Genomic DNA, 24220 nt, shown 5'->3' on the forward strand with positions numbered 1-24220 from the left:
GGATTAGAAAACACAAAAGATTCAAGCACTTACATAATTGTGGGTGGCCTGGAGTATGTACTAGAAACAGTGAAGTTGTTTGTCATAGATAACTCTGTGCTGCATTCACTGAGCTTGTGAAAAATGCAAATTAATCATACATATTCCAATACTGGAAAGTATTCTGCAAATTACAACTGAACAGCTATTCACCAGCATGCAAAATATGTCTCTCATCAGCCAAACTCAACAGATCAGCAAGTCCCATTTATCATATCGGTAGGAATCAACATTCTGAATTTGTCCTTATGACCTACTGGAGTGCCAAGATGTTGAACTTGAGCCATTAAATGAAGGCCAATGCATTTTTACTGCAGAATGTCTAAGCTAATTTACAGTATTAAAAACACACACACGAGAAAAAATGAGCTTTGGAAATCGTTAAGATGACAGAGACAAGAATCAAAGTCAGAGAGACCGAGGGTGGAGGCAAAGAAACACAAAATGAGTGAGAGGAAAGATGGGGAGGGAAGATGAAGGAAAACCAAACTAAGCCAAGGAAACAAACAAAAGGCAAGGATAGATAGATGGAGGGAAACGAGATCCACTGTTTACAATACTTAGGAATTGGAGGTGCTGGTGTTGGACTGGATTGGACAAGGTTAGAAAGCATACAACACCAGGTTATAGTCCAACAGGTGTGTGATTTTTGACCTTGTACAATATCAAGGACAAGTGGATTTGGTTAAAAAAAATTCAGAAATAAACTTAGGAAATGGGAGAGATAATGTAAGCAAAGAAGGTGGAAGAGAGAGAGGCAAAGATGGTTTTCAAGTCAGAGATGTACAACACCGAAACAAACCCTTCAGTCCAACTCGTCCATGCCGACCAGATATCCCAACCCAAACTAGTCCCACCTGCCAGCACCTGGCTCATATCCATCTTAAACCCTTCTTATTCATATACACATCCAGATGCCTTTTAAATGTTGCAACTGTACTAGTTTCCACCACTTCCTCTAGCAGCACATTCCAAACATGCACCACCCTCTGTGTGAAGAAGTTGCACCTTAGACTCTTTTATATCTTTACCCTCTCACCCTAAAGCTTTGCCCTCTAATTCTAGACTCCCCCACCCCAGAGAAAAGACCTTGTCTACTTACCCTATCCATGTCCCTCATGATTTTATAAACCTCTATAAAGTCACCTCCCAGCTTCTGACCCTCCAGGGAAATCAGCCCCAGCCTATGCAGCCTCTCCCTATTGTTCAAATCCTCCAACCCTGGCAACATCCTTGTAAATCTTTTCTGAACCCTTTCAAGCTTCACAATATCCTTCCGATAGGAAGGAGACCAGAATTGCACGCAATATTCCAACAGTGGCCTAACCACTGTCCTGTATAGCCGCAATATGACCTCCCTACTCTTGTACTCAATACTCTAACCAGCAAAGGAAAGCATACCAAACACCTTCTTCACTATCCTATATAGCTGCGAATCCACTTTCCAGGAGCAATGAACTTGCATTCCAAGGTCTCTATGTTCAGCAACACTCCCTAGGACCTCACTATTATGTGTTAAAATCCTGCTAAGATTTGCTTTCCCAAAATGCAGTACCTCGCATTTATCTGAATTAAACTCCATCTGCCACCACTCAGTCCACTGGCCCATCTGATTATGATCCTGTTGTAATCCAAGGTAATCTTCTTTGCTGTCCACTGCACCTCCAATTTTGATGTCATCTGCAAACTTACTAACTGTACCTCTTATGCTCACATCCAAATCATTTATATAAATGACAAAAAGTAGTGGACCTAGCACCGATCCTTGTGGCACTCCACAGGTCACAGGCCTCTAGTCTGAAAAACAACCCTCCACCACTACCCTGTCTTCTACCTTGAAGCCAGTTCTTTATCCAAATGGCTAGTTCTCCCTGTATTCCACGAGATCTAACCTTGCTAACCAGTCTCCTATGGGAACCTTGTCAAATGCCTGACTGAAGTCCGTATAGATTATGACTACCACTCTGTCCTCCTCATTCCTGAGTTTTTTGAAGTAACAAAATCAGGTTTGAGACATAGTTTCCCCATGCACAAAGCCATGTTGACCATCCCTAATCAGTCCTTGCCTTTCCAAATACATGTACATCCTGTCCCTCAAGATTTCCTCCAACAACGTGCTCACCGCCGACGTCAGGCTTACCTGTCGTAGTTCCCTGGCTTGTCCTTACCACCTTTCTTAAATAGTGGCACCACGTTTGCCAACCTCCAGTCTTCCGGGACCTCACCTGTGACTATCGATGATACAATATTTCAGCAAGAGGCCCAGCAATCACTTCCCTAGCTTCGCACAAAGTTCTAGGGTACACCTGATCAGGTCCTGGGGATTTACCCACTTTTATGTGTTTCAAGACATCCAGCACTTCCTCCTCTGTAATATGGACATTTTTCAAGATGTCACCATCTATTTCCCTACATTCTATATCTTCCATGTCCTTTTCCACGGTAAACACTGATGCAAAATACTCATTTAATATCTCCCCCTCTCTGGCGGCTCCACACAAAGGCTGCCTTGTAGACCTTTGAGGGGCCCTATTCTCTCCCTAGTTGCCCTTTTGTCCTTAATGTAATTGAAAAAACCCTTTGGATTCTCCTGGACTCTGGTTGCCAAAGCTTTTTATGTCCCCTTTTTTGCCCACCTGATTTCGCTCTTCATTAAACTCTTACTGCCTTTATACTCTAAAGATTCACTCAATCTATCCTGTCTATTACAGACATATGCTTCCTTTTTTCTCTTTGCTAAACCCTCAATTTCTTTAGCCATCCAGCATTCTCCACACCTACCAGCCTTTCCTTTCACCCTAACAGGAATATACTGTCTCTGGACTCTCATTATCTCATTTCTGAGGGCTTCTCATTTTCCAGCTGTTCGTTTACCTGCGAACATCTGCTCCCAATCAGCTTTTGAAATTTCTTGCCTAATACTGTCAAAATTGGCCTTTATATTCAACCTTTAGAACTGGTCTATCCTTTTCCATCACTATTTTAGAACTAATAGAATTTTGGTCACTGGCCCTAAAGTGCTCCCCCACTGACACATCAGTTACCTGCCCTGCCTTATTTCCCAAGAGTAGGTAAAGTTTTGGATCTTCTCTAGTAGGTACATCCACATACTGAATCAGAAGATTTTCTTGCACACACAAATTCCTCTCCATCTAAACCCTTAACACTATGGCAGTCCCAGTTTATGTTTGGAATGTTAAAATCCCCTACCATAACCACCCTATTATTCTTACAGAGAACTGAGATCTCCTTACACATTTGTTTCTCAGTTTCCCTCTGACTATTAGGGGGTCTATAATACAATCCCAATATGATCATCCCTTTTTTATTTCTCAGTTCCACCCAAATAACTTCCCTGGATGTATTTCCAGGAATATCCTCCCCAAGTACAGCTGTAATGCTATCCCTTATAAAACACCACTCCTCCTCCTCTCTTGCCCCCCTTTCTGTCTTTCCTGTAGCAATTGTATCCTGGAACATTAAGCTGCCAGTTCTGTCCATCCCTGAACCATGTTGCTGTAATTGTCCAGTTCCATGTTCCTAACCATGCCGAGTTCATCTGCCTTCCCAGTTAGGCCTCTTGTATTGAAATGAATGCAGTTTAATTTCAGTACTACCTTGTTCTCTTTGTCCCTGTCTGCACTGGGTCGCTTCTTTTCGTAACTATACCAGTTTCAGATTGATCTCTTTCCTCACTATTTCCCTGAGTTCCCTTCCCCTCCCCTCCCCCACCAACCCCCACCCCACCACCTTACTAATTTAAATCCTCCCAAGTAGCGCTAGCAAATCTCCTCCAATATATTAGTAATCTTCCAATTCAGGTGCAATCCGTCCTTCTTGTACAGGTCACTTCTACCCCAGATGAGATTCCAATGATCCAAAAATGTGAATCCTTCTCCTATACACCAGCTCCTCAGTCACGCATTCATCTGCTCTATTCTCCTATTCCTACACTCACCAGCTCGTAGCACTGGGAGTAATCCAGATATTATCACTCCAGGACCTCCTTTTTAAATTCCTGCCTCTCTATATTCTCCCTTTCAGAATCTCAAGCTTTTCCCTTCCTATGTCGTTAGTTCCAATATGAACAATGACCTCCTGCTGGGCCCCCTCTCCCCCTTGAGAACATTCTGCACCCTCTCTGAGACATCCTTGATCCTGGTACCGGGGAGGCGACACACCAATCTAATTTTTTGCTGCTGGCCACAGAAAATCCATCTGTGCCTCGGATAGAGAGTCCCCTAACACAATCGATCTCTTGGAACCCAACATACCCCTCATTGCATTAGATCCAGTCTCAATACCAGAAAACTTGGCTGTTCGTGCTACATTTCCCTGAGAATCCATCACCCTCTACATTTTACAAAACACCATACTAGTTTGAAATGGGGATAACGACAGAAGACTTCTGCACTAACTGCCTACCTCTCTTACCTCTCCTGGAGTTAACTCATCTATGTGACTGTATCTGTGACTTTTCTCCCTTCCTATAACTGCCATCCATCACACCCCCTTGCTCTTGTAAATTCCTCATTGCCTCTTACTGTTGCTCCAACCGATCCATTTTATCTGTTAGGATTCACAACCAATGGCATTTATTGCAGATACCATCCTCAGTAACATGTAAACTCCAACAAGTAACATCCAACAAGATGAGCATACTAAGGGCATTTTTGCTTCTTCCAGTCTGCAGACCCAGAAAATAGCACCATCCTATTCCTCTCCAATACACTGTCCCAGGCTAATTTAATACTTATGGCTTATATTTTTCGGTTTAATCAAGAGACATATCTCAATAAAAACACCTAAGAAAGAAAGAACACTCTCGACTCATTACTGCAGACTTACAGCAAGGTCCCAGGGCCATACATAAAACTATTCATTTTTCTGTTTTTGTGCTGTGAGCTTCCCCCAAACAGGTTCCTCCAAGATAAGTTGTGAATTTCACTGTTTGTTAATTTCCCCAGACGCACTCCGATGTCCAGCAATACATGAATTCAACAGCAAAGACAGTAACTGCGCAGTTCACTGCCATGTCAGTTAGCGGTGTGGGTTTCTTTGTGTGCCTCGTTCTCTCTCTCTCTCTCACACAGATATGTGCTGCCTTTGTCTGTTCCTCTGCCTTTTAAAAGTGCCTTTGTTTTGACTTTTTTTTTCCCTCTAAAATTCCAAAACAATGCAACAGCACATAAAACACTAATTGCTGCTCCTGGAATTTGAGGAAATCACTTCCAACACCTAAAATACCTCAAAAAAAAAGGAACAGCCTGTTACAGCCAAAAATTTCTCCCGTCCTCCATCTTGGATTAAAAAGTGTAGCAGAGAAAGAGAGCTGAATGAGACCAAAATAGCATGAGGAGAGAGAAAAAGACATACAAATCATGGTTTGTGGGGGAGTGGGGTGTTGGAGACAGAGGGGACACATACACACAGGAACTGACTTTGTTCTGAGAGGGAAGGTTAAGTGCACTAGTCTTCCACAGCCTCTCAACAAGAGAGGAGTCTCAGCTCCAGTTCCCTTATAAGTTAGATGAGCTGCTGACCCTGAAAAATGCCTTCCCTCCAAAGGATGGCAGCTCTCCTCATAGGAAATTGGAATTGAGACCATGCTGCAAGATCGTCATGCAAATAGTATTTTCACCAGGATTGACGGCAGTGCACACATGCCTCATGGGTACATTGCTTCCCTTTACCTCAACACTTAAAAAAAGTTACTTTCTTTTCAAAAGAGAATATATGTTTCCCTCCATGTCAAGTGATTACTTGTGACAGAAACTGGCTTTTAGTGCTTCACCCAGGTGACCATTCTTGTGCATGAAGCTTGACAGTGACTGCAAGCAGAAATTTCAATTGTATTATGATAAGATGTTGATTGCGATCATTGAATCTCTTGCTATGTCACTGAATGCTATGGGAAGATCGTTAGATTATCTCTTGCTGGAGGCAGATATTGCCTGACATTGTCCAGATTTGGGCTGACAAATGGCAAGAAACATAAGTGCCATATTGTCCAGGATTTGCTGCACCTGGACCTGGGTTACTTCAGTATCGGAGGACTCATGAATGGTGCTGAATAATTAGCAGACATTCCAATTTCTGACGTAATGACAGAGGTATAATTCCGTGAATATGAATATGCCAGGCTATTGCTTGACTCGTCTGGAGGTCTCAGGGTTGTGTTTACAGTTGTCACTTCTACTGCCTCAGTCAATATCAGATGGTTTCATTCTCGCAGTTGATATGACTGAAATAGCTTCATAAGCCATATAGAGGGACATTCAGAGTCAGCCATATTGCTGTGGGTCTGGAGTCACATGCAAATCAGACGAAGTACAGACAGTAATTTGCTTCACGAAAGGACATTGTGAACTGGATGGGTTTTTATGATAGCTTAAAATGGTTTGATGGTCATTACTTGACTTTCAGTTCCAGATATTGAAATCATGGTGTGTGCCATGGTGAGATTTTAATCTGGGTGTCCAGAACATTAAATTGATCTCTGTATTATTAGCCCACTATCAATACCACAAGGCTATCACCTCCCATTTCCAATCAAATACAAAAGCTTTTCTGCTCTGTTTTCTACAACAGGATAAATGTATTCTGTAGTATACTGCAAGTCATTAGGTAGTGTTCAAACCTTTACAGAATACATACTAAAGTATCACAACATTAATCTGGATCTAATGTTGCTACAATAAATCTGTTCTCATGGTTTCATGGGGACATTGAATATGTCACTAAGTACAATCACCCTCAGCTATGATTTTCTGTTGAATATATCCACTGACACTCACTGGCAAACACTTCTAGAGTATCTCTCAATATAATGACAATTACATCATACTCATTTACTCAAGTATGGTGTCAGATGGATAGTCCTGATAGACATTGAAAGGAAGGATGAACATAGGTTTACAAAGTATTTCTGTAAACACCTAGTATATGGACGCAGGATGCTTCACAAGGCCTTAATTAAGATATATTCCAGTACTCCATCACTTATCAAAGAAAGACAGACCTGAATCAAGACAACACTTTTCTCAACCACAGGATGTTCCCAAAGCACTTTCACTTTTGACGTTTAGTCATAGTTGAAACGCGGCAGCTGATTTATGCACAGTAAGCTCCCATTATCGCGAATGCAACAGGTGTCTAGAAAATTGTTTCAATATATTGCTGATTTCATAGGATGTAGGCAAGGCCAACATTTGTTGACCATTGCTGATTTCCCCTGAACTGAGTGATGTTAAAAATCAAGCACATCTTTATGGATCTGGGATCACATAAAGGCCAGAGAAAATCATGATTGCACCAGATATGTTTTTACAAACTTGGTGATTCTTATCATTGTCACCATTACCCAGATAAGCTTTATATTCCAGATCTATTAAATGAATTTAAAACCCACCAGCTGCCTTGATGGGATTAGAACTCAGATTCCTATATCACTAAGTAGGGCTTTTGGATGACTAGTGCAGTGACAATCAATACTTTGTTGACTGAAGGATAAATATTATCGAGGAAACTGGGGAAAATTCCCAATTCTTCTTTAGAAGAGTGCCATGGGATCAATTATCTAGGTATGAGAAAGCTGATACAGGTTGTTCTGCTACAACACGCATTTCGTAAACACAAATTCACTATAATGTAATTGATGAATTGGGGACATTGTTTTCTAAAGCAAAAACTTTTGAAACATGTGTTGGCTGTCGTGCGATTAAGAGCTGTCTCTAAAGCTCAATTTTTCTATAACACTGGGTTGCACAAGAACACAACCATTGCATTATTGAAGAGCTGCATGCAAGTTTAAATATCTCAACACAAAATGCCATCTTGGGCAACACAGTGGTCCCTCAGTAATGTTGGAATGGATAGCCTAGATCTTCAAACTGTCTTGGACCCATGACATTTTGATGCAGAGGAGCACAGGGTACCAAATGAGCCATGGCCAACACAAGAGAGTAAAAGGAATTCTGCTAGCCAACAGCCCAACTCAACTAATGCCATCAAATTAAAAAGTAACTGGTCATTTGTTTCACTGGAATAACTTATGCAAAATTGTCACAATCTTTTCAATGAAGAACAATTTGTTTTTATATAGCGCCTTTAACAATAAAGTGCCACAGGAGCACCATTAAAAAATGTCTCTGCGCATAGGAGTTCATAAAAATACAGGATGTCAAAGCACCGCAAAATTCGTACTTTTTCATTATAACCTAGATTTTACTCAAATTTGTCTCAAATTTCTGAGAAATTGTTTTCTATTTTTTATATAATCATTTGTGGGATGAGGTACCTTTCGCTAAGCCAGCACTTATTGCCCATCACAGAGAGCAGTTAGGAGTCAACCACATTCTGTAGATCTGGAACCACAAGTAGGCCAGACCAACTAAATATGTCCTAAACAGCGTTAGTGAACCGGATGGGTTTTTCCAGAAACCAACAATGGATTCGTGGTCATCATTAGACTCTTAATTCCAGATTTTTATTGAATTCAAATTTCACCATCCTGCAAACTTTGGTCCCAAGACAATTCCCTGGGTCTCTGGATTAACAGTCCAGTGACATACCACTAAGCCATTGCCTCTCCTATGGTAGTCACTAAGTGAAAATACTATTGTATGGTTCTCGCAAAACAAAAAGTCAGCAAAAATATCAGTAAAAGTTTGTTACATGATTGACACTAACTGATAATGTCACTTAGGCAGGGAGCATGATTTAAAAAATGGAAAATAGCATGCTGAAGCAGAAGAGAATGCTTTTCCTGCAGGTATTTACACAGAAAGACCGACATTACAACACAGAAACCAGCCATTCCATCCCATTCAGTCAGCTTTAGTTTTTGTCTGCCATGTGAGCAAATAATCAAAATCACATCCAACTGCTTGTTTCTGAGCCCCTTTGTCTCCCTCTTCCTCATTCTGGCAAAGAGCAGGTTGGGTCAGTCTACCAGTGATTGACTGTCACAAATACAAAAATTGTAAGAGACAGCATTGGTAAAATGCTTGTGTTAAAAAGAATAAAGCATATGAAGCCGCAGAGTACAGTACGAAGCAGCAATATTTAAGAACAAGTGAGGGGGCTTTTTGAAGAAAATAGGTAAAAAGAGGAATGGTTACTAGGCAAGTACATAAGATTAGGAACTAGTAGTCAGATAGAAGATAAATAGCTTCAAGGGGATGTTAGGCAATTCTCATGTGTTAACTTGGATGTGTAATTAACGTTGGGCTTGAGAGGACTAGATTTTGAGATGACTTGACTCCTGAAGTGGTCAAAACCTATATTTTCTCACCCAAGTGAATACAAACAATTGTTCTGATAAAAATTAGGGAAAACAGTCAGTCATGGTGCAATCTAATATAATGTATAGGAACTTGCAACAAATTACGCAAACAAAGGCTGACTATGCAATGTTTTATCCAAGTCTAAAGCTGGATCATTGCGAAATCACATACAAAATTCTTGAGTGGCTGCCTAACTGCAAAAAATGCAACATTTAAAGATATTATAATAAACACCAAACAGTACCTTCACACCACAAACTGAACACAGATTATGATAATCATCAAAAAGTTAAATACTCACGAACCTAAATGGCAGCGGATCCGAACATTTGTGGGACCATAGTGTTCAGTAATGAGTGTTTCTGGGCTCATTACGGAGAAACAGGCATTCCCAAAGACATTGTTACTGATGAAAGTGCGAAGACTGCCAAGCAACCGGTACGTCCGAGGGCACCTTCTGCAATTATTGGAAATGCATATGCCCTGGTTAACCAGATAGAAGGTGAACCATTCGCCTCTGGGTGTGCTGTTAACCTTCCAGCCCTGTGGAAGGCTGCAGTTTGAGAATGCCTTGAAGATCAGTTCAAACTCAGCCAGGATAGCTTGGTAGTTTCGTTCCAGTAGCTCCACATCGTGCTTCTGAGCATCACGTGAAAAATAAGGGGTCGTTGGCAAATCAGGTAGGAAGAAAACTTCTGGTTTTTGAATGGATGACCTGTTGTTCAAATACCGGCTTTGTTCCCGGATTCCTTTATGGATCCGTCCCATTCCTGACCATGAATAGTGCTTCGCATATTCCTGCAAATTGTGATAAAGCTTCTGACTGCGTCCCTCATTATGAGTGCACCTTACGCAATCGGCAGACTGGCAGTACATGTAACCATTTTGCAAACCATTTACATCGGCGCTCTGCATCATGGCATTCACTGGTGCATAGTTGCGAGGCTGCTCACTGCCTACATGGTAACAATGCCACACAAAAAGTGCCAGGGCGCAAGCAAAGGTGGTCACTGCAGTTACATCACAGTCTCTCAGTGCCTGCAAGCTCACTAGAACTAAGTTTTTCATTTGGTCCAGTGTCAGATCCCAGTCTGTGAACCACTCTATGAACATGTTCACAAGATTCCGGTTAGTTTGTTGTAACAAGGCAATACTGTCAGTTCTCGACTTTTGCAAAGGCACCCACACCATGCAGGGTTAGTAATTTATTTAATGGAAAAGAGCAGTCGTGGTCTAATTGACAGGCAAGGATGGCATCTTGGCTCCCGAGCACTGTGTCAGCAGCCAGGAAACATTTAGTCTGTCTGCACATCTCACAGAACATACACATTACCACAATCTTCCTGCTGCATAGAAGAGAAACAGCAAGCCTCGATTTAGATTACTGTTTTATAGAGCATCTGGTTGTAAATCAGCATTGCTAAAAGCCCCAGGTTCCTACAAATAAAGAGCATAGAAACAAACATATACATACAGACAATTAGTTCCATATTAAATTAGATAGAGAATATTACAGATTTTTTTTGACATTTAAACATGGTTTTGTTTTAAGTCAACCTTCTGATCGTGCACTTTTCATAAAGGCAAGAATTTTTATTAAAAATGGAACGCTGCGCAACTGAGAATAAATTATACAAAATTACAGAAAAATAAAAATCAGCTTATAACAATTTAATAGTGTAAAACTTTGAAGATACAGCATTGGACAAGGATGCAGGGTTGGCTAAAGTGATAGGCAGGTCAACAATTATCAGATACATTTTGTGCTCTTAGAATCCAGCTAAATTTAAGTCAACATAAATGTTCCCATTATACACAAGAGGACAATCTGAAAGACTATTAGCTAAAGGATGAGTTGGGTGAATCATTAACGTTAAGCACTAGATTAAATTTTAAATAGTTTCTTTTCGGAAATAAGCCTGTATTTCTGTATTTTAAAACCCACCCACCCATGTTGAAATAAAAAATATAAAACCAGTGACATATCTGTCAGGAAAGATTTAAAAGAGAGAGAAGACAAATAGAGTTTTTATAATTAAGACCCTTATTTGAATGGCTCAAAGAAATTGGTTCAAAATGTGGGTGAGCAAGAACTAGAGGGCACAAGTCCAAGTAGGCTCTTAAGAGATCAATTAACTTTAGGAGGAAGTTCTTTGTAGAGAATGTTAAGAATACACAAAAAACCACCATATGGAGTAAATGAACCAGACAACATTCATTCAAGGGGAGGCATGATAAATATGAGTGTAAAGAGAGGAAAGAGCAATGGGAAAGGTGGTGAGCAATAAATAGCCAGGCTGGTGGCATTTCTGAAGTGCCAATACCGACACGGTCACTTTCTGTGCTAAAGATTTTATGTAGTACTGTAAAGTTAGCACACCCCAAAGGGAACTGAAGAAATTGGAAGAAGATGCCCTTGCACATTCCACTATGTCCAGTTAAATTTGGAAATGTATATAATATTGTTCCATGCAAGTTAGAATTTGTGGAAAGCTACTGGTTTACTGCACTATAGGTGCAATCTTACAAACATTTCCATTAAAACAAGGTCACTTCATTGTGTCAATGATATAGAAATGCACCAACATAATGGCGCTCTTTTAATGTTCTGTGGCTGCCAATTCCTATCACACCTGGCTCTCCAAACCGTCTCCACCAGGCCTGTGCCAGCTTACCAAATAAGCATTGCCAAGTGTCAGTTTCCTACTTTTTCTCCTAAAATCTGCATGTTGTTCCTTTTCAAGTAACCATCTAGTTCCCTTTTTGAATACACAGGCAGTACATTCCAGATCTTAACCACTCACCACATGAAAATATTTGTCCTCTTATTACTTTTCTTTTTATTGTTCAATCTGTGCCCTCTTATTCTAGATCCTTTCAAGAGTGGGAACATTTTCTCCCTATTTACATCTCCAGATTTTCCCTCAGCCACCTCTTCAAGGAGAACAGCCCCAGCTTCTCAACCTTCATAACTGAAGTTCCTCATTCGTCAAACCATTCTCATAAACTTCTGCAATTGGTCCAATGACTTTTAACCTTCCCAAAAGTGTGGTGCCTGGTACAGGAGGTAGTACTTTATTTGAGGGTGAACTAGCATTTTTTAAAATAAATTAAGCAAAATCTTTGCTCTTGCTCTCTATGCCTTTAATATTAAAGGCTACAATGCTGAATGCTTTAACTGCTTTCACAATTACGAGGCCACCTTTAATGATCTATGCATTTATACTCCCAGATCTCCCTGCTCCTGCACCCTCTTTAGACTGTACCCTTTGTTTTGCCTATGGTCTTCCAACCAAATAAAGTAACATCACAATTTCTCTGCATTGAAATTCATCTATCACCTATTTGCCCGCTCCAACAACTTGAGTATGCCCTTAGAAAGTTCTATGCTATCACCCTCATTGTTTACAATGCTTCCAAGTTTTACTTCATTCGCAAATTTTGAAATTGTACTGTGCACACCAAGGTCTAGATCATTAATATACATCAAGAAAAGCAAGGATCCTAACACTGACCAGTGCTGAACTCCACTGTTAACCTCCCTAGTCTGAAAAACATCCATTAACCTTTATTGTTTCCTGTCATACAGCCAATTATCCATTCACGTTGTTACTGACTCTTCTATTCTGAGCTACAACTTTGCTCACAATTCTTGTTGTTCACAACAGGATGCACTGTCTCACAGTTAAATTGCCCAAATTACCATGGCCAGCATAAACATGTATTTTCCTTCTCCTTGAACCAGATTTGAAAAAGTAAACTAATTCCAATAACATACTTATCCTAAAACACGAATTATGTTATGGAAGGCTGTATTTCGATAAATACTTCCATATACTTTAATGGCTTTCCCAAATCAAATAAAAGCCAAAAGATCAGTTTGTCTGAAGTTACTTTGCTGACAATTTTCTCCTTTCTGATGGAGAATGTATTAACTATTAGGTGCACTGATTCAAAAACAGAAAATGTTGGAATATTCAACAGGTGAACAGCCAAGGCATTGACCAATGATAGGCAAGAACCTAAAAATAGGAGCTGGAGTAGGCCATGTGACTCCTCAGGCCTGCTCTGCCATTCATAGCTGATCTTATTATGGACTCAGCTCCACCTACCCGCCAACTCACTATAACCCGTAATTCCTTTCCTGTTCATAAATCTATCTTTGCCTTAACAACATTCAATGAGGTAGCCTCAACTGCTTCACTGCGCAGGGAATTCCACAGACTCTCAACCCTTTAGGTGAAGAAGTTCCACCTCATCTCAGTCCCAAACCTGCTCCCCCTTATTTGCCCCTTAATTCTAGCTTCATTCACCAACAGAACAACCTCCCTACTTCTATCTTATCTCGTCCATTCATAATTTTGTATGTTACAGAAAATCCCTCCTCATTCCTATAAATTCCAATGAATAGAATCTCACGTCTACTCAATCTCTCCTCATAAGCCAACCCCCTCAATTCCGGAATCAACCTAATGAACCTCCTCTGCACCCCGTCCAGTGTCAGTGCATCCTTTCTCAAATAAGACAACCAAAATTGTACAGTGCTCCACGTGTGGCCACACCACATACAACTACAGAATAACATCCCTGCTTTTAAACTCCAATGAAAGACAATATTTCATTTGACTTAGATACCTGCTGAACCTGCAAACTAATGTTTTGTGATTCATGCACAAGGACACTCAGGTCCCTCTGCACAGCCATAATCAGTTAGCATTATTGAGTAGTTACATATGCAAAATGGGTTTCTTCCAACTATCAGCTGCAACTTTGACAAAAAAAGTTTGAAAAGTTTACTGTTAAATGACCATTTAACTCCTTATATGCTGGTCTAAGTGAAAATTGGAACAGCGTGACTTTCTTTACTCTATTTTTGTCAGCTATTCTTTGAAATGCATTGGCTTCAAGCTCTGGAATTCCATCCCTAAATCATCTTTAGGATGCTCCTTCAAAATTACCCTGCTGTTCAAGTGTTGATCACCAGTGTAAACATCTCTTATCTGCCTTGATTTTTTTTAGCTCGTGAAGTTTCCTGCATATTGCAATTACTTATTACAGCACCTTTAATGCAATTATTTTTGTTAGAGTCAAGCACAGGTACGCTTCCAGCAGGGGAGAATGGAAACAATCAGTGAGGGAATGCTGGCTAATTTGCCCACTGCAGTCCAGAAATACTGAGGGTAACTGCTGATTAACATTATCCCTTATCCACTCCTCTTCCCAGCTGAAACAAGTGAACTCAGCAAAGGCTGCTAATCAAACCAGAGACCTTCGTGAATAGACTTTGCACCAAGTTGAGCAACCGATTTGGTTTTGTACCAATGCAAATACTACAGTTCTACAGGAAAATATGATTTAATGAGCAAATGCATGAGCTAGTGCTATACAGTTACACTGATTATTTAATTTCTAAGAAATTTTAACAGAGTCAGGGAAAGTACTAGTGCATTTAGCAGCTTTAAAAGTGGGTAATTCTACAGACATAGATCTGACATATCCCAGGCTGTTAAGGGAGGCTAGCGAGGAGATGTGAAGGGCCTTGGCAGTAATGTTTAAAGCCTTTCTGGTCACAGGTGGTGGGTAAATTATTGGAAAGGATTTTGAGGGACAAACATCTACATGTATTTGGAAAGGCAAGGACTGATTATAGATTGTCAACATGGTTTTGTGCATTGAAAATCATATTTCATTAACTTGATTGAGTTTTTTTGAAGAAGTGACAGTTTGATGAAGGCAGAGCAGTGGATGGTGTCTACATGGATTTCAGCAAGGAATTTAACAAGGTTCTGCATTGTAGACTGGTTAGCAACATTATATCATATGGAAACCAGGGGAGAGCTAGCCATTTGGATACAAAATTGGCTTGAAGGTAGATGATAGAGGGTGATAGTGGAGGGTTTGAGTTATAGGGAGAGGCTGGATAGGCCAAGGTTATTTTCCCTGGAGTGGAGGCTGAGGGGTGATCTTATAGAGGTTTATAAAATCGTGAGGGGCATGGACAGGATGAATAGCCAAGGTTTATTTTCTGGGGTAGGGGAGTCCAAAACTAAAGGATATAGGTTTAAGAAGAGCAGGGAAAGATAATGAAATGCACCCAAGGGGCAGCTTTTTCACACAAAGGGTGGTGGGTGCATGGAATAAACTGCCAGAGGTCATGGTGGAGACTGATATACTTACAACATTTAAAAGGCACCTGGATGGGTACATAAATAGGAAGGGTTTAGAGGGATATGAGCCAAATGCTGGCAAATAGGACTAGATTGATTTGGTAAACATAGACAAGTTAGACCTAAGTGCTGTACAATTCTGAGTCTGTGACTCTGTAAGGCGAGGAGCTAAAGAATTGGAGGATTGTTAATGTTATCTCATTGTTAAAAAAAAGGGAGGAAGGGATAGACAAGAAAATTACATGCCAGTCTAACATAGGTACTGGGGAATTTATTAATAAGAATTTGGAGGGCAGAATATATCTGCATCTCATAAGATACAGATTAATCAGGGAGAGGAAGCATGAGCAAGGAGAATGTTGTGTTTGACAAATTTGATAATGTTTTTTGAGGTTGTAACCAGCAGTACTGATGAGGGTAACACAATTGATATGGTCTTAATCACCTTCAGCAAAGCTTTTGAAGAAGTCCCATGTGGCAGACCGGTCATATAAGAAACAGCTCACAAGACCCAAGGCAAAGTGGCACACTGGATCCAAAGTTGGCTTAGAGGTAAGTAGAAGATGATGGTAAAGGCATGTTTCAGTAACTTCAATGGGCTTCACTGGGCTCGGTGCTGAGGCCTTTGCTGTTGTGAAGTTCAATAATGGTCTAGACATAAATGCAGCGGGATGATTCCAGCACAAATGGCACCCAAAATTGCATCAGTTTTAAAATACAGCTTTCTCTCAAAAAAAAATAGCCTTCAGGTTTCTGCTGAAGCCAATATGCATATTACCAAATGGAAATAAACAAAGAACTGTGGCTGTGGAGGTCTGAATCAAATTGCTGCTGAAACTCAGGTCTGGTAGTAACTGTGGGAGAAAACAGAGTTAATGTTTCGAGTTAGGTGACTCTTCAACAGAAGATGATGGGAACACCACCAGAAACCAGGGCAGTGTTTTGAAATTTAATCTGAACAAAAAGCTTGAACCAAGATTCTCAGATATGCTTAAGAATGATGATTTCTTACATTATCAGTGGCGACCTCCAAGTGAAGCGAAGCGGTTGTCTCCTACTTTCTATTTATATCTTTCTCCTGGATAAGTTCCTGGGGTTTGTGGTGATGTCATTTCCTGTTCGTTTTTTGAGGGGTTGATAGATGGCGTCTAGATCTAGGAGTTTGTTTATGGCGTTGTGGTTGGAGTGCCAGGCCTCTAGGAATTCTCTGGTATGTCTTTGCTTAGCCTGTCCCAGGATAGATGTGTTGTCCCAGTTGAAATGGTGATTTTTTTCATCCGTGTGTAGGACTACGAGGGAGGGTCATGTCTTTTTGTGGCCAGCTGGTGTTCATGTATCCTGGTGGCTAACTTTCTTCCTGTTTGTCCTACGTAGTGTTTGTGGCAGTTCTTGCATGGAATTTTGTAGTTGACGTTGGTTTTGTCCATGGGTTGTAGGTTTGTTAGTTTTTGTTTGAGAGTGTTGGTGGGTTTGTGTGCTACTAGGATTCCGAGGGGTCTTAGTAGTCTGGCTGTCATTTCTGAAACTTCTTTGATGTATGGTAAGGTGGCTAGGGTTTCTGGCTGTGTTTGGTCTGCTTGTCGTGGTTTATTCTTGAGGAATCTGCGCACTGTATTTTTTTGAGTATCCATTCTTCTCGAATACGTTGTATAGGTGGTTCTCCTCTGTTTTCCGAAGTTCGTTTGTGCTACAGTGTGTGGTGGCTTGTTGGGATAGTGTTCTGATACAGCTTTGTTTGTGTGTGTTGGGATGGTTGCTGGTGTAGTTAAGTATTTGGTCAGTGTTTGTCGGTTATCTGTATATGCAGACTGTGACATATGCAGACTGTCGACTGTGACATCCAGGAATGCGAGTTTGTTGTCGGTTTCTTCCTCCTTAGTGAACTTTATGCCTGTGAGGGTGTTGTTGATGATGTTAAATGTCTCTTCTGGGTCGAAGACACCTTTGTCATCACAAAATGAAACACGATAGAAGAGACATTTAACATCATCGACAACACCCTCACAGGCATAAAGTTCACCAAGGAGGAAGAAACCGACAACAAACTCGCATTCCTGGACATCACAGTCGGAAGAAAGGACAACGGAGAACTACAAACCTGTGTATACAGAAAACTGACAAACACTGACCAAATACTTAACTACACCAGCAACCATCCCAACACACACAAACAAAGCTGTATCAGAACACTATTCCAATGAGCCACCACACACTGTAGCACAGACGAACTTCGGAAAACAGAGGAGAACCACCTATACAACGTATTCGAGAAGAACGGATACTCAAAAAAAATACAGTGCGCAGATTCCTCAAGAACAAACCACGACAAGCAGACCAAACACAGCCAGAAACCCTAACCACCCTACCATACATCAAAGAAGTTTCAGAAATGACAGCCAAACTACTAAGACTCCTCGGAATTCTAGTAGCACACAAACCCACCAACACTCTCAAACAAAAACTAACAAACTTAAAAGACCCAACAAAACTAACGTCATCTACAAAATTCCATGCAAGGACTGTCACAAACACTACGTAGGACAAACAGGAAGAAAGTTAGTCTCCAGGATACACGAACACCAGCTAGCCACAAAAAGACATGACCCTCTCTCCCTCTTAGCCCTACACACGGATGAAAAAAACCACCATTTCGACTGGGACAACACATCTATCCTGGGACAGGCTAAGCAAAGACATGCCAGAGAATTCCTAGAGGCCTGGCACTCCAACCACAATGCCATAAACAAACACATAGATCTAGATGCCATCTATCAACCCCTCAAAAAACAAACAGGAAATGACATCACCACAAACCCCAGGAACCCCATCCAGGAGAAAGATATAAATAGAAAGCAGGAGACAACAGCTTCGCTTCACTTGGAGATCGCCACTGATGATGTTACCTAGCCAGGTAATGAAACGTCTGCATATCAAACCTACAGCTCAGCGAGCAAACCTACACCCTAAGCCTCAACCTGAGCTACAAACCTTCACAAACCTTGCAATGTAATAAAGTTTAATTAATACCGCTGAACCAGTGTCAATTTACCACCTTTGAGAAATCCAGCTTCAAATACAAGAATTACTTTTAAAGAATATACAAAACTCTTCGGTATTTTAGTGTCTAGGTTGTATACATTACATTCCCTCCCCTTCATTTAGCATCAAAAAAAAAATGTCTGAAATTCACCTGCTTCTGTCACTTGAGGTATTAATTCATCTTTTCTTTCCAGACATCGACTGACCAACTAAAAGTTCCAGCTTTTTCAGATTCTGATAAAATACAAGCACAAAGATTGGGAGTGGAGCTGACCTGATGCGAACCTATTAATTAAAGGATGCCAGAAAAGGCTAATTTGGAAACTTGATGCCAAAGACTGATTTAACACAGGGCTTCTAAACAAAATTAGTGAAGTACTAATCTCTCTTACATCCTCAAAAGATGATGTTTTGACAATTATTAATAAATCTCAAGTACAATAAAAGCTTTTGCAACACACTATTTAACAATTAGACAACATTTAGAAGACCATAACACTGTCTGCTTGTGTGAAAAAAAAGCATAAATTAAGTTGTCACACGATGACTGGATGTGGAGGTTGTGCTATTTGGATTTGTCATGCAGCACCCTGTAGCTATGTGAGCAGTGCACATTCTGTGAAGGTCAAAGAAACAAAAGACTCTTCAGCTTTAAACTCTGCAAGATATAGAATGCTGACTGGTCAATAACTGCTCGGATGAGAAAAGGAAGGATAGAATGAAGGCCATTGAGCATCAGGGGTTGAAGGGAACACTTCATGCGGAGAATACAACAATATTTTGATAACATCTCCAATTATGAGCAACCTTGCTGATATTCAAATATTTATATATTTGGTAGTATTTGCAGAAGTGCTACTTTTTTGTACTGGAGATTTTCAAATTAGATTTTAAACAGAATAGACTTAACTGCAGATTCACGAAACAGGATTACATAATCCACTACAGATGTGCTATTTACTTTAGCCTCGAATTCATTATTCTGCGTCAGGATTGCTGCTGTAAAGGTCAGGAGATTTACAGAAAGTGTATGTTTTAAGAAAGGATCATTAATACAGCAATGTTTTGAAAGCTTGCACACACAATGCTCTGCATGGAAAGATTTCAATTGTGAAATAGAGAGGCTAGCATTTATATCATGCCTCTCAGGACCACAGGCCATCCTGAATCTCTTCACAACTTGTTCTGATACCTGACAGGTCAGCCTCTTTGAACAATGTATAAAAAGAGCAATGGCTGAGGGATAGATATTGACCAGAACAGAAATTGCTTGCTCCTCCTCAAATCAGCATCATGGGATCTTTGACACCCACTAGGATAGACTAAGTCTTGGTTTAGCAGCACTCCCTAAGCACTGGATTGAAGTATTTTAAAAAGGCTTTGGATTTTGCACTCAAGTTACTGGAGTAGGATTTGAACCCATGCGCATCTGATGGGAGATGCTATTGAGTCATGGATTATAATTTAGTTAAATGAAGGGAGGCAAAGGTACAGCACTGTCTCCAAAATATAACAGAGCAAACGTGAAAAATTAAGGAAAGAGGAAAATTCAGACTGACAGTTCTGAAGTTTGGTTACTTGACTTGAAATTTCAACTCTGCTTTGAGTTTCTCCAGAACTTTCTGTTTTTGATTTAAAAAACCTCCGCAATAGTATTCTGTTAAGCGCTGAAGATGCATTTGTCTGAAACTATTTGATCATAGAATCCCTTCAATGTGGAAACAGGCCATTTGGCCCAACAAGTCCACACCAACCCTTCAAACAGTAACCCACCCAGGCTCATTGCCCTACCCTATTACCCTACATTTCCACTGACTAATCTACACATCCCTGAACACTATGGACAACTTTAGCATGGTCAATTCACCTAGCCAGCACATCTTTGGATCATGGGAGGAAACCGGAGCACCTGGAGGAAACCCACGCAGACATGGGGAGAATATACAAACTCCATTCAGATGATCGCCCAAGGCTAGAATTGAACCTGGGTCTCTGGTGTTGTGAGGCAACTGTGCTAACCACTGAGCCACTGTGCCGCCTTGATGATCTAAAAGCTATGCCCTTAGTGCATGCTGCTACAATGCATAGTTTCTCAAATCTCAAACTTGGTAGTGTCTATTACTTTCTAGCTTAAATAAATGCATTTACTGTGATTGCTTATAACTCATTCCTCCTTTGTGCCTCTTTTAGCTTTGATGATCACATATGGACCATACATATCAGGAACATACCAGGTTCACTCCTCAGTGGATGCAATCACAGCTGATCTATACTGGGATATGGTTAAGCTACAACTAGCAGAGCAGCCCTAGATTTAAAAGGGGAAAAGAAAATCAGGATCCAACAATGCCAATTGAAAATACATTGGTGTGTGGGAGCAGTCAAAGGCAAGACTAGTTGAAGCTTTTGTAATGAAACAAAACTTGGTGATATCCTCAATGAAACCTTGTACATATATCAAGAATGATTGGCAACTATGACAATGGCTTCATGAGGGAGAGAAAATAAATTACATAGGGTAATTACATAGTACCTTTCATGACCCTAGGACATCCCAAAGCAATGTTCAGCTAGTGAATGGAGTGCTCTTGAAGTGGACTCGCTGCTGTAATGTGGGAAACACAGCAGCTAATTTGCACACATCAAGCTGCCGCAAACAACAAACTGATGTCAACCAGATAATGTTTTTGTAATGTTGGTTGGGGGATAAATGTTGAGCAAGCTATCTCTGGGTACAGTTCTCCCACTCTTCTTCAAAATAGTGCACCAAAGAGGGCAACCAGAGCCCCAGTTTAACATCTCACTCGAAATACAGCTTTCAACAGCATAGTCCTTTGGTACCACATTGGACTGCCAGCCTAGATTTTGTGTTTAAGATTTGGAATTGTACTTGAATCCACAATCTTCAATTAAAGTGGCAGAAAAAGAACCACTTTTCTATCGCACCATGACAATCTAAATGGCAGGTGGACTTGAAAGGGACCTCCTAGTCCTAAACAAATATTGTATACCAGGGTATTTTTTTTCATTAAATCATACCAGTTAATCTCACACACCTCAAATCAAAGCTGTCAATTTTACATTGAAATGCTGTGTCAAACCAAACATTTATTGTGAGAGGTAATTTCGGTTTAAACTTTAAGATGTGCCCGGACCACAGACTGATCTATAATAAAAGACAAAACCTTTGTTTCTTTTCTAACAACCATTTTATATACTCAAAAGTAGAGTAGTTTAAATTGTGCAGAATGCTGACAATTTGTGAGACTGATCTATAATAAAAGACAAAACCTTTGTTTCTTTTCTAACAACCATTTTATATACTCAAAAGTAGAGTAGTTTAAATTGTGCAGAATGCTGACAATTTGTGAGCGATAGTAAAAGCAAGCAGGCTCTTGATTAATGAAGCCATTCACACAGCAGAGAAGGATGAGTCCTTGGCTGATAAGACTCCAGGATGGGAGTACGACTTGAGACATCTGTTTCAGATTAAAGCTTTTGACTGATAAGACTACAGGGTGAGAAAAACAACAAACTTTGGAGACTCTGGAGCCTTTTGTTGCAGACTTTGTGATAAAAATAATGATGTTTTTAAGAATGTGAACCTCATGGCTTGTCGGAGCCAAGGAGAGGAGGGACTTGTCCTATAAATAATGGAGACTTTGTAAGCCTCAGCGCGCCTTTTCTTTAAGGGTGCCCGACTCTGCAGACTTGACTTGTTAATAAAACTTTGTTTTCCTGAATTTGTCTAGAGCAATTATTGAGAAGCGATTTTCGTTTCTAACATTTATCATTAAAAATTCTTACATGCATGGTGAAAAGATAGTCAGTTCTCTCCAAACAGTTTAAAATCTAAATTCCAGTAAAACAGCAATTTTATAGTATTAGCAAGTTTGGAAAAAAAAACTTATATGACACTGATCTAATTTTCTTCTACCAATTTCTTCCCATTTCCCCTTCACTTTCTCCCCCACTGCTCAAAATGCATTTATTTATATTCTGCATGGTTCCACAGACATCAATAAACCCTCTGGGACTTTGCTCTTGAGGTCATTCTCTATCTCGCAGCCTAGACAACATACTGTATTGATACATTATTGGAACGAGGCTGTGGAGAAGGGACAGTCATTTAGATTACAACCAAAACCAAAGTTCATTATGGATCATTAAATAAAAATCAGGAGCAGAAACTCTTCAAAAAGGAATCCGATTTTCAAGAATCAATTTGAAAGCCAAAGGATATGACATTTGTAAATACATGAGCTCGTGCGAGTCCATTCATAATGTATTAACAGCAGATCAACATCACCGTAATATTATTAACCTGCGTGGAGGTACAACAAAACGCTTATTGCCACTACGGTGAACCAAACCTTGCTGCAAAAGTATTAGTAATTTTAAAAATAATCAATCTGCCACAATCTAACATTTTTTTCTCCAGCTTTAACTGGCCATTTACTGAAATGTCCCCTTGCGAATCAGCACCACAGATCGTGAGGCAGACAGCTCGTCTGCCATCAGCATTTCCTGTGCATTGCACCTGCACCAGTATCAAGTATCATTTGCAGTCTAATCTGCTGTAAACTCAGCACTGACAGGAAGAAAACAAAACCACCTGTGACACACAAAGTTTAAAGTATAAAACCACATCTCCCGCTCATTCCACCTCCTAAGTCTCTTCGCTTAGAGGGTGAGGAGAGCGATGCGGTGATAGGCCTGAGCTTGCAGTCTCTGTTTGACCCCTGCAAGAACGTGACACAAACCCAACAGCAGTGGTGGCAGGGGATTTGGAGGGAGGAGGGGGTTGGGGAGTTGGTGGTTGGGAAGAGAGAGAGAGAGAGAGAGAGAGAGAGAGAGATAAATAGAGTGAAAACATGCACAAGAGGACATATGGTATAGTATATAAATATATAAACACAAACTTAAATGCTGCCTGGTCACAAATGCAATTGCAGCAATGCCTCGGCATTACGCCAAGCAAAGAGGATGATTGCATTGTGCATGCCCGCTTCCCCTCACCGTTGCAGAGAATCAGTGCCCACCTGAAAAATGCTGCCAAAAAAGCGAGGGAGCAGCTTCATTAATCTGCAGCTTCCTCCAGCCAGCCAGACCGTGCGTGTGACGTCAGCGCGCCTCCGCCCCGCCCACCCGCCAAGGCCGCTCGCGCTCCTTCTCGCCCCTCGCCCATCCCCAACATAACCGCCTCAAGTACTCCACAGGCTTACTCAGCCCCCCAAAACAATAGTCCCTTTAACTTTTCCTTTTTTTAACCGCCCGTTAAGAGCTTGTATCCCATCAAGGCTGCGATGTTAGAAAAAAACCAAACCGGGCGCAGAAATACGCGAACGGCGCAGTCGAGCCAAAACTACAATTCCCGGCGGTGCCCACCACGGACGCATGCGCAAAACAACGGTGTTTTAGATGGGGAGGGAGGGGAAACCGATCGACAAGTGTCGTGGGATCCTGACTGACCCGGCCCCACAACTTCCCCGCCGCTGGCATGGCCTCCCCCAATAGCGCCACCTGAAGGAATGCGCTCATATGTCAGGATGTGGAGGTGCCAATGTTAAACTCCACGACACTAGGTTGTAGTCCAACAGGTTTATTTGTGAGCACTAGCTTTCGGAGCGCTGCTCCTTCATGTGGTGGTTGTGAAGTATAAGATTATAAGACAGAAAGTATGGCAAA

General features: G+C 40.8%; 1 protein-coding gene across 2 annotated transcripts in view; it reads right to left on the reverse strand.

The window, feature by feature from the left end:
• The window catches only part of asphd2 (aspartate beta-hydroxylase domain containing 2), a 52939-nt gene extending 29284 nt beyond the window's left edge, over positions 1 to 23655 (reverse strand). Inside the window, exons 1-2 of one of the 2 annotated variants that reach the window (XM_043715473.2) lie at positions 23575 to 23655; positions 9632 to 10763 (exon numbers count right to left, since the gene is read on the reverse strand). In XM_043715473.2, coding sequence (XP_043571408.1) covers positions 9632 to 10517 — 886 coding nt within the window. In that variant the 5' untranslated portion in view covers positions 10518 to 10763; positions 23575 to 23655. Of the gene's footprint in view, positions 1 to 9631; positions 10764 to 15938; positions 16348 to 23574 lie in introns of those variants that run through there. The other variant, XM_087999911.1, reaches the window with a different exon arrangement.
• Between the last annotated feature and the right edge of the window lie 565 nt (positions 23656 to 24220).

This window comes from Chiloscyllium plagiosum, unplaced genomic scaffold (genome assembly GCF_037043375.1).
Source record: "Chiloscyllium plagiosum isolate Xiang-an unplaced genomic scaffold, Cpla_swu_hap1 HiC_scaffold_24, whole genome shotgun sequence".
Taxonomy (NCBI): domain Eukaryota; kingdom Metazoa; phylum Chordata; class Chondrichthyes; order Orectolobiformes; family Hemiscylliidae; genus Chiloscyllium; species Chiloscyllium plagiosum.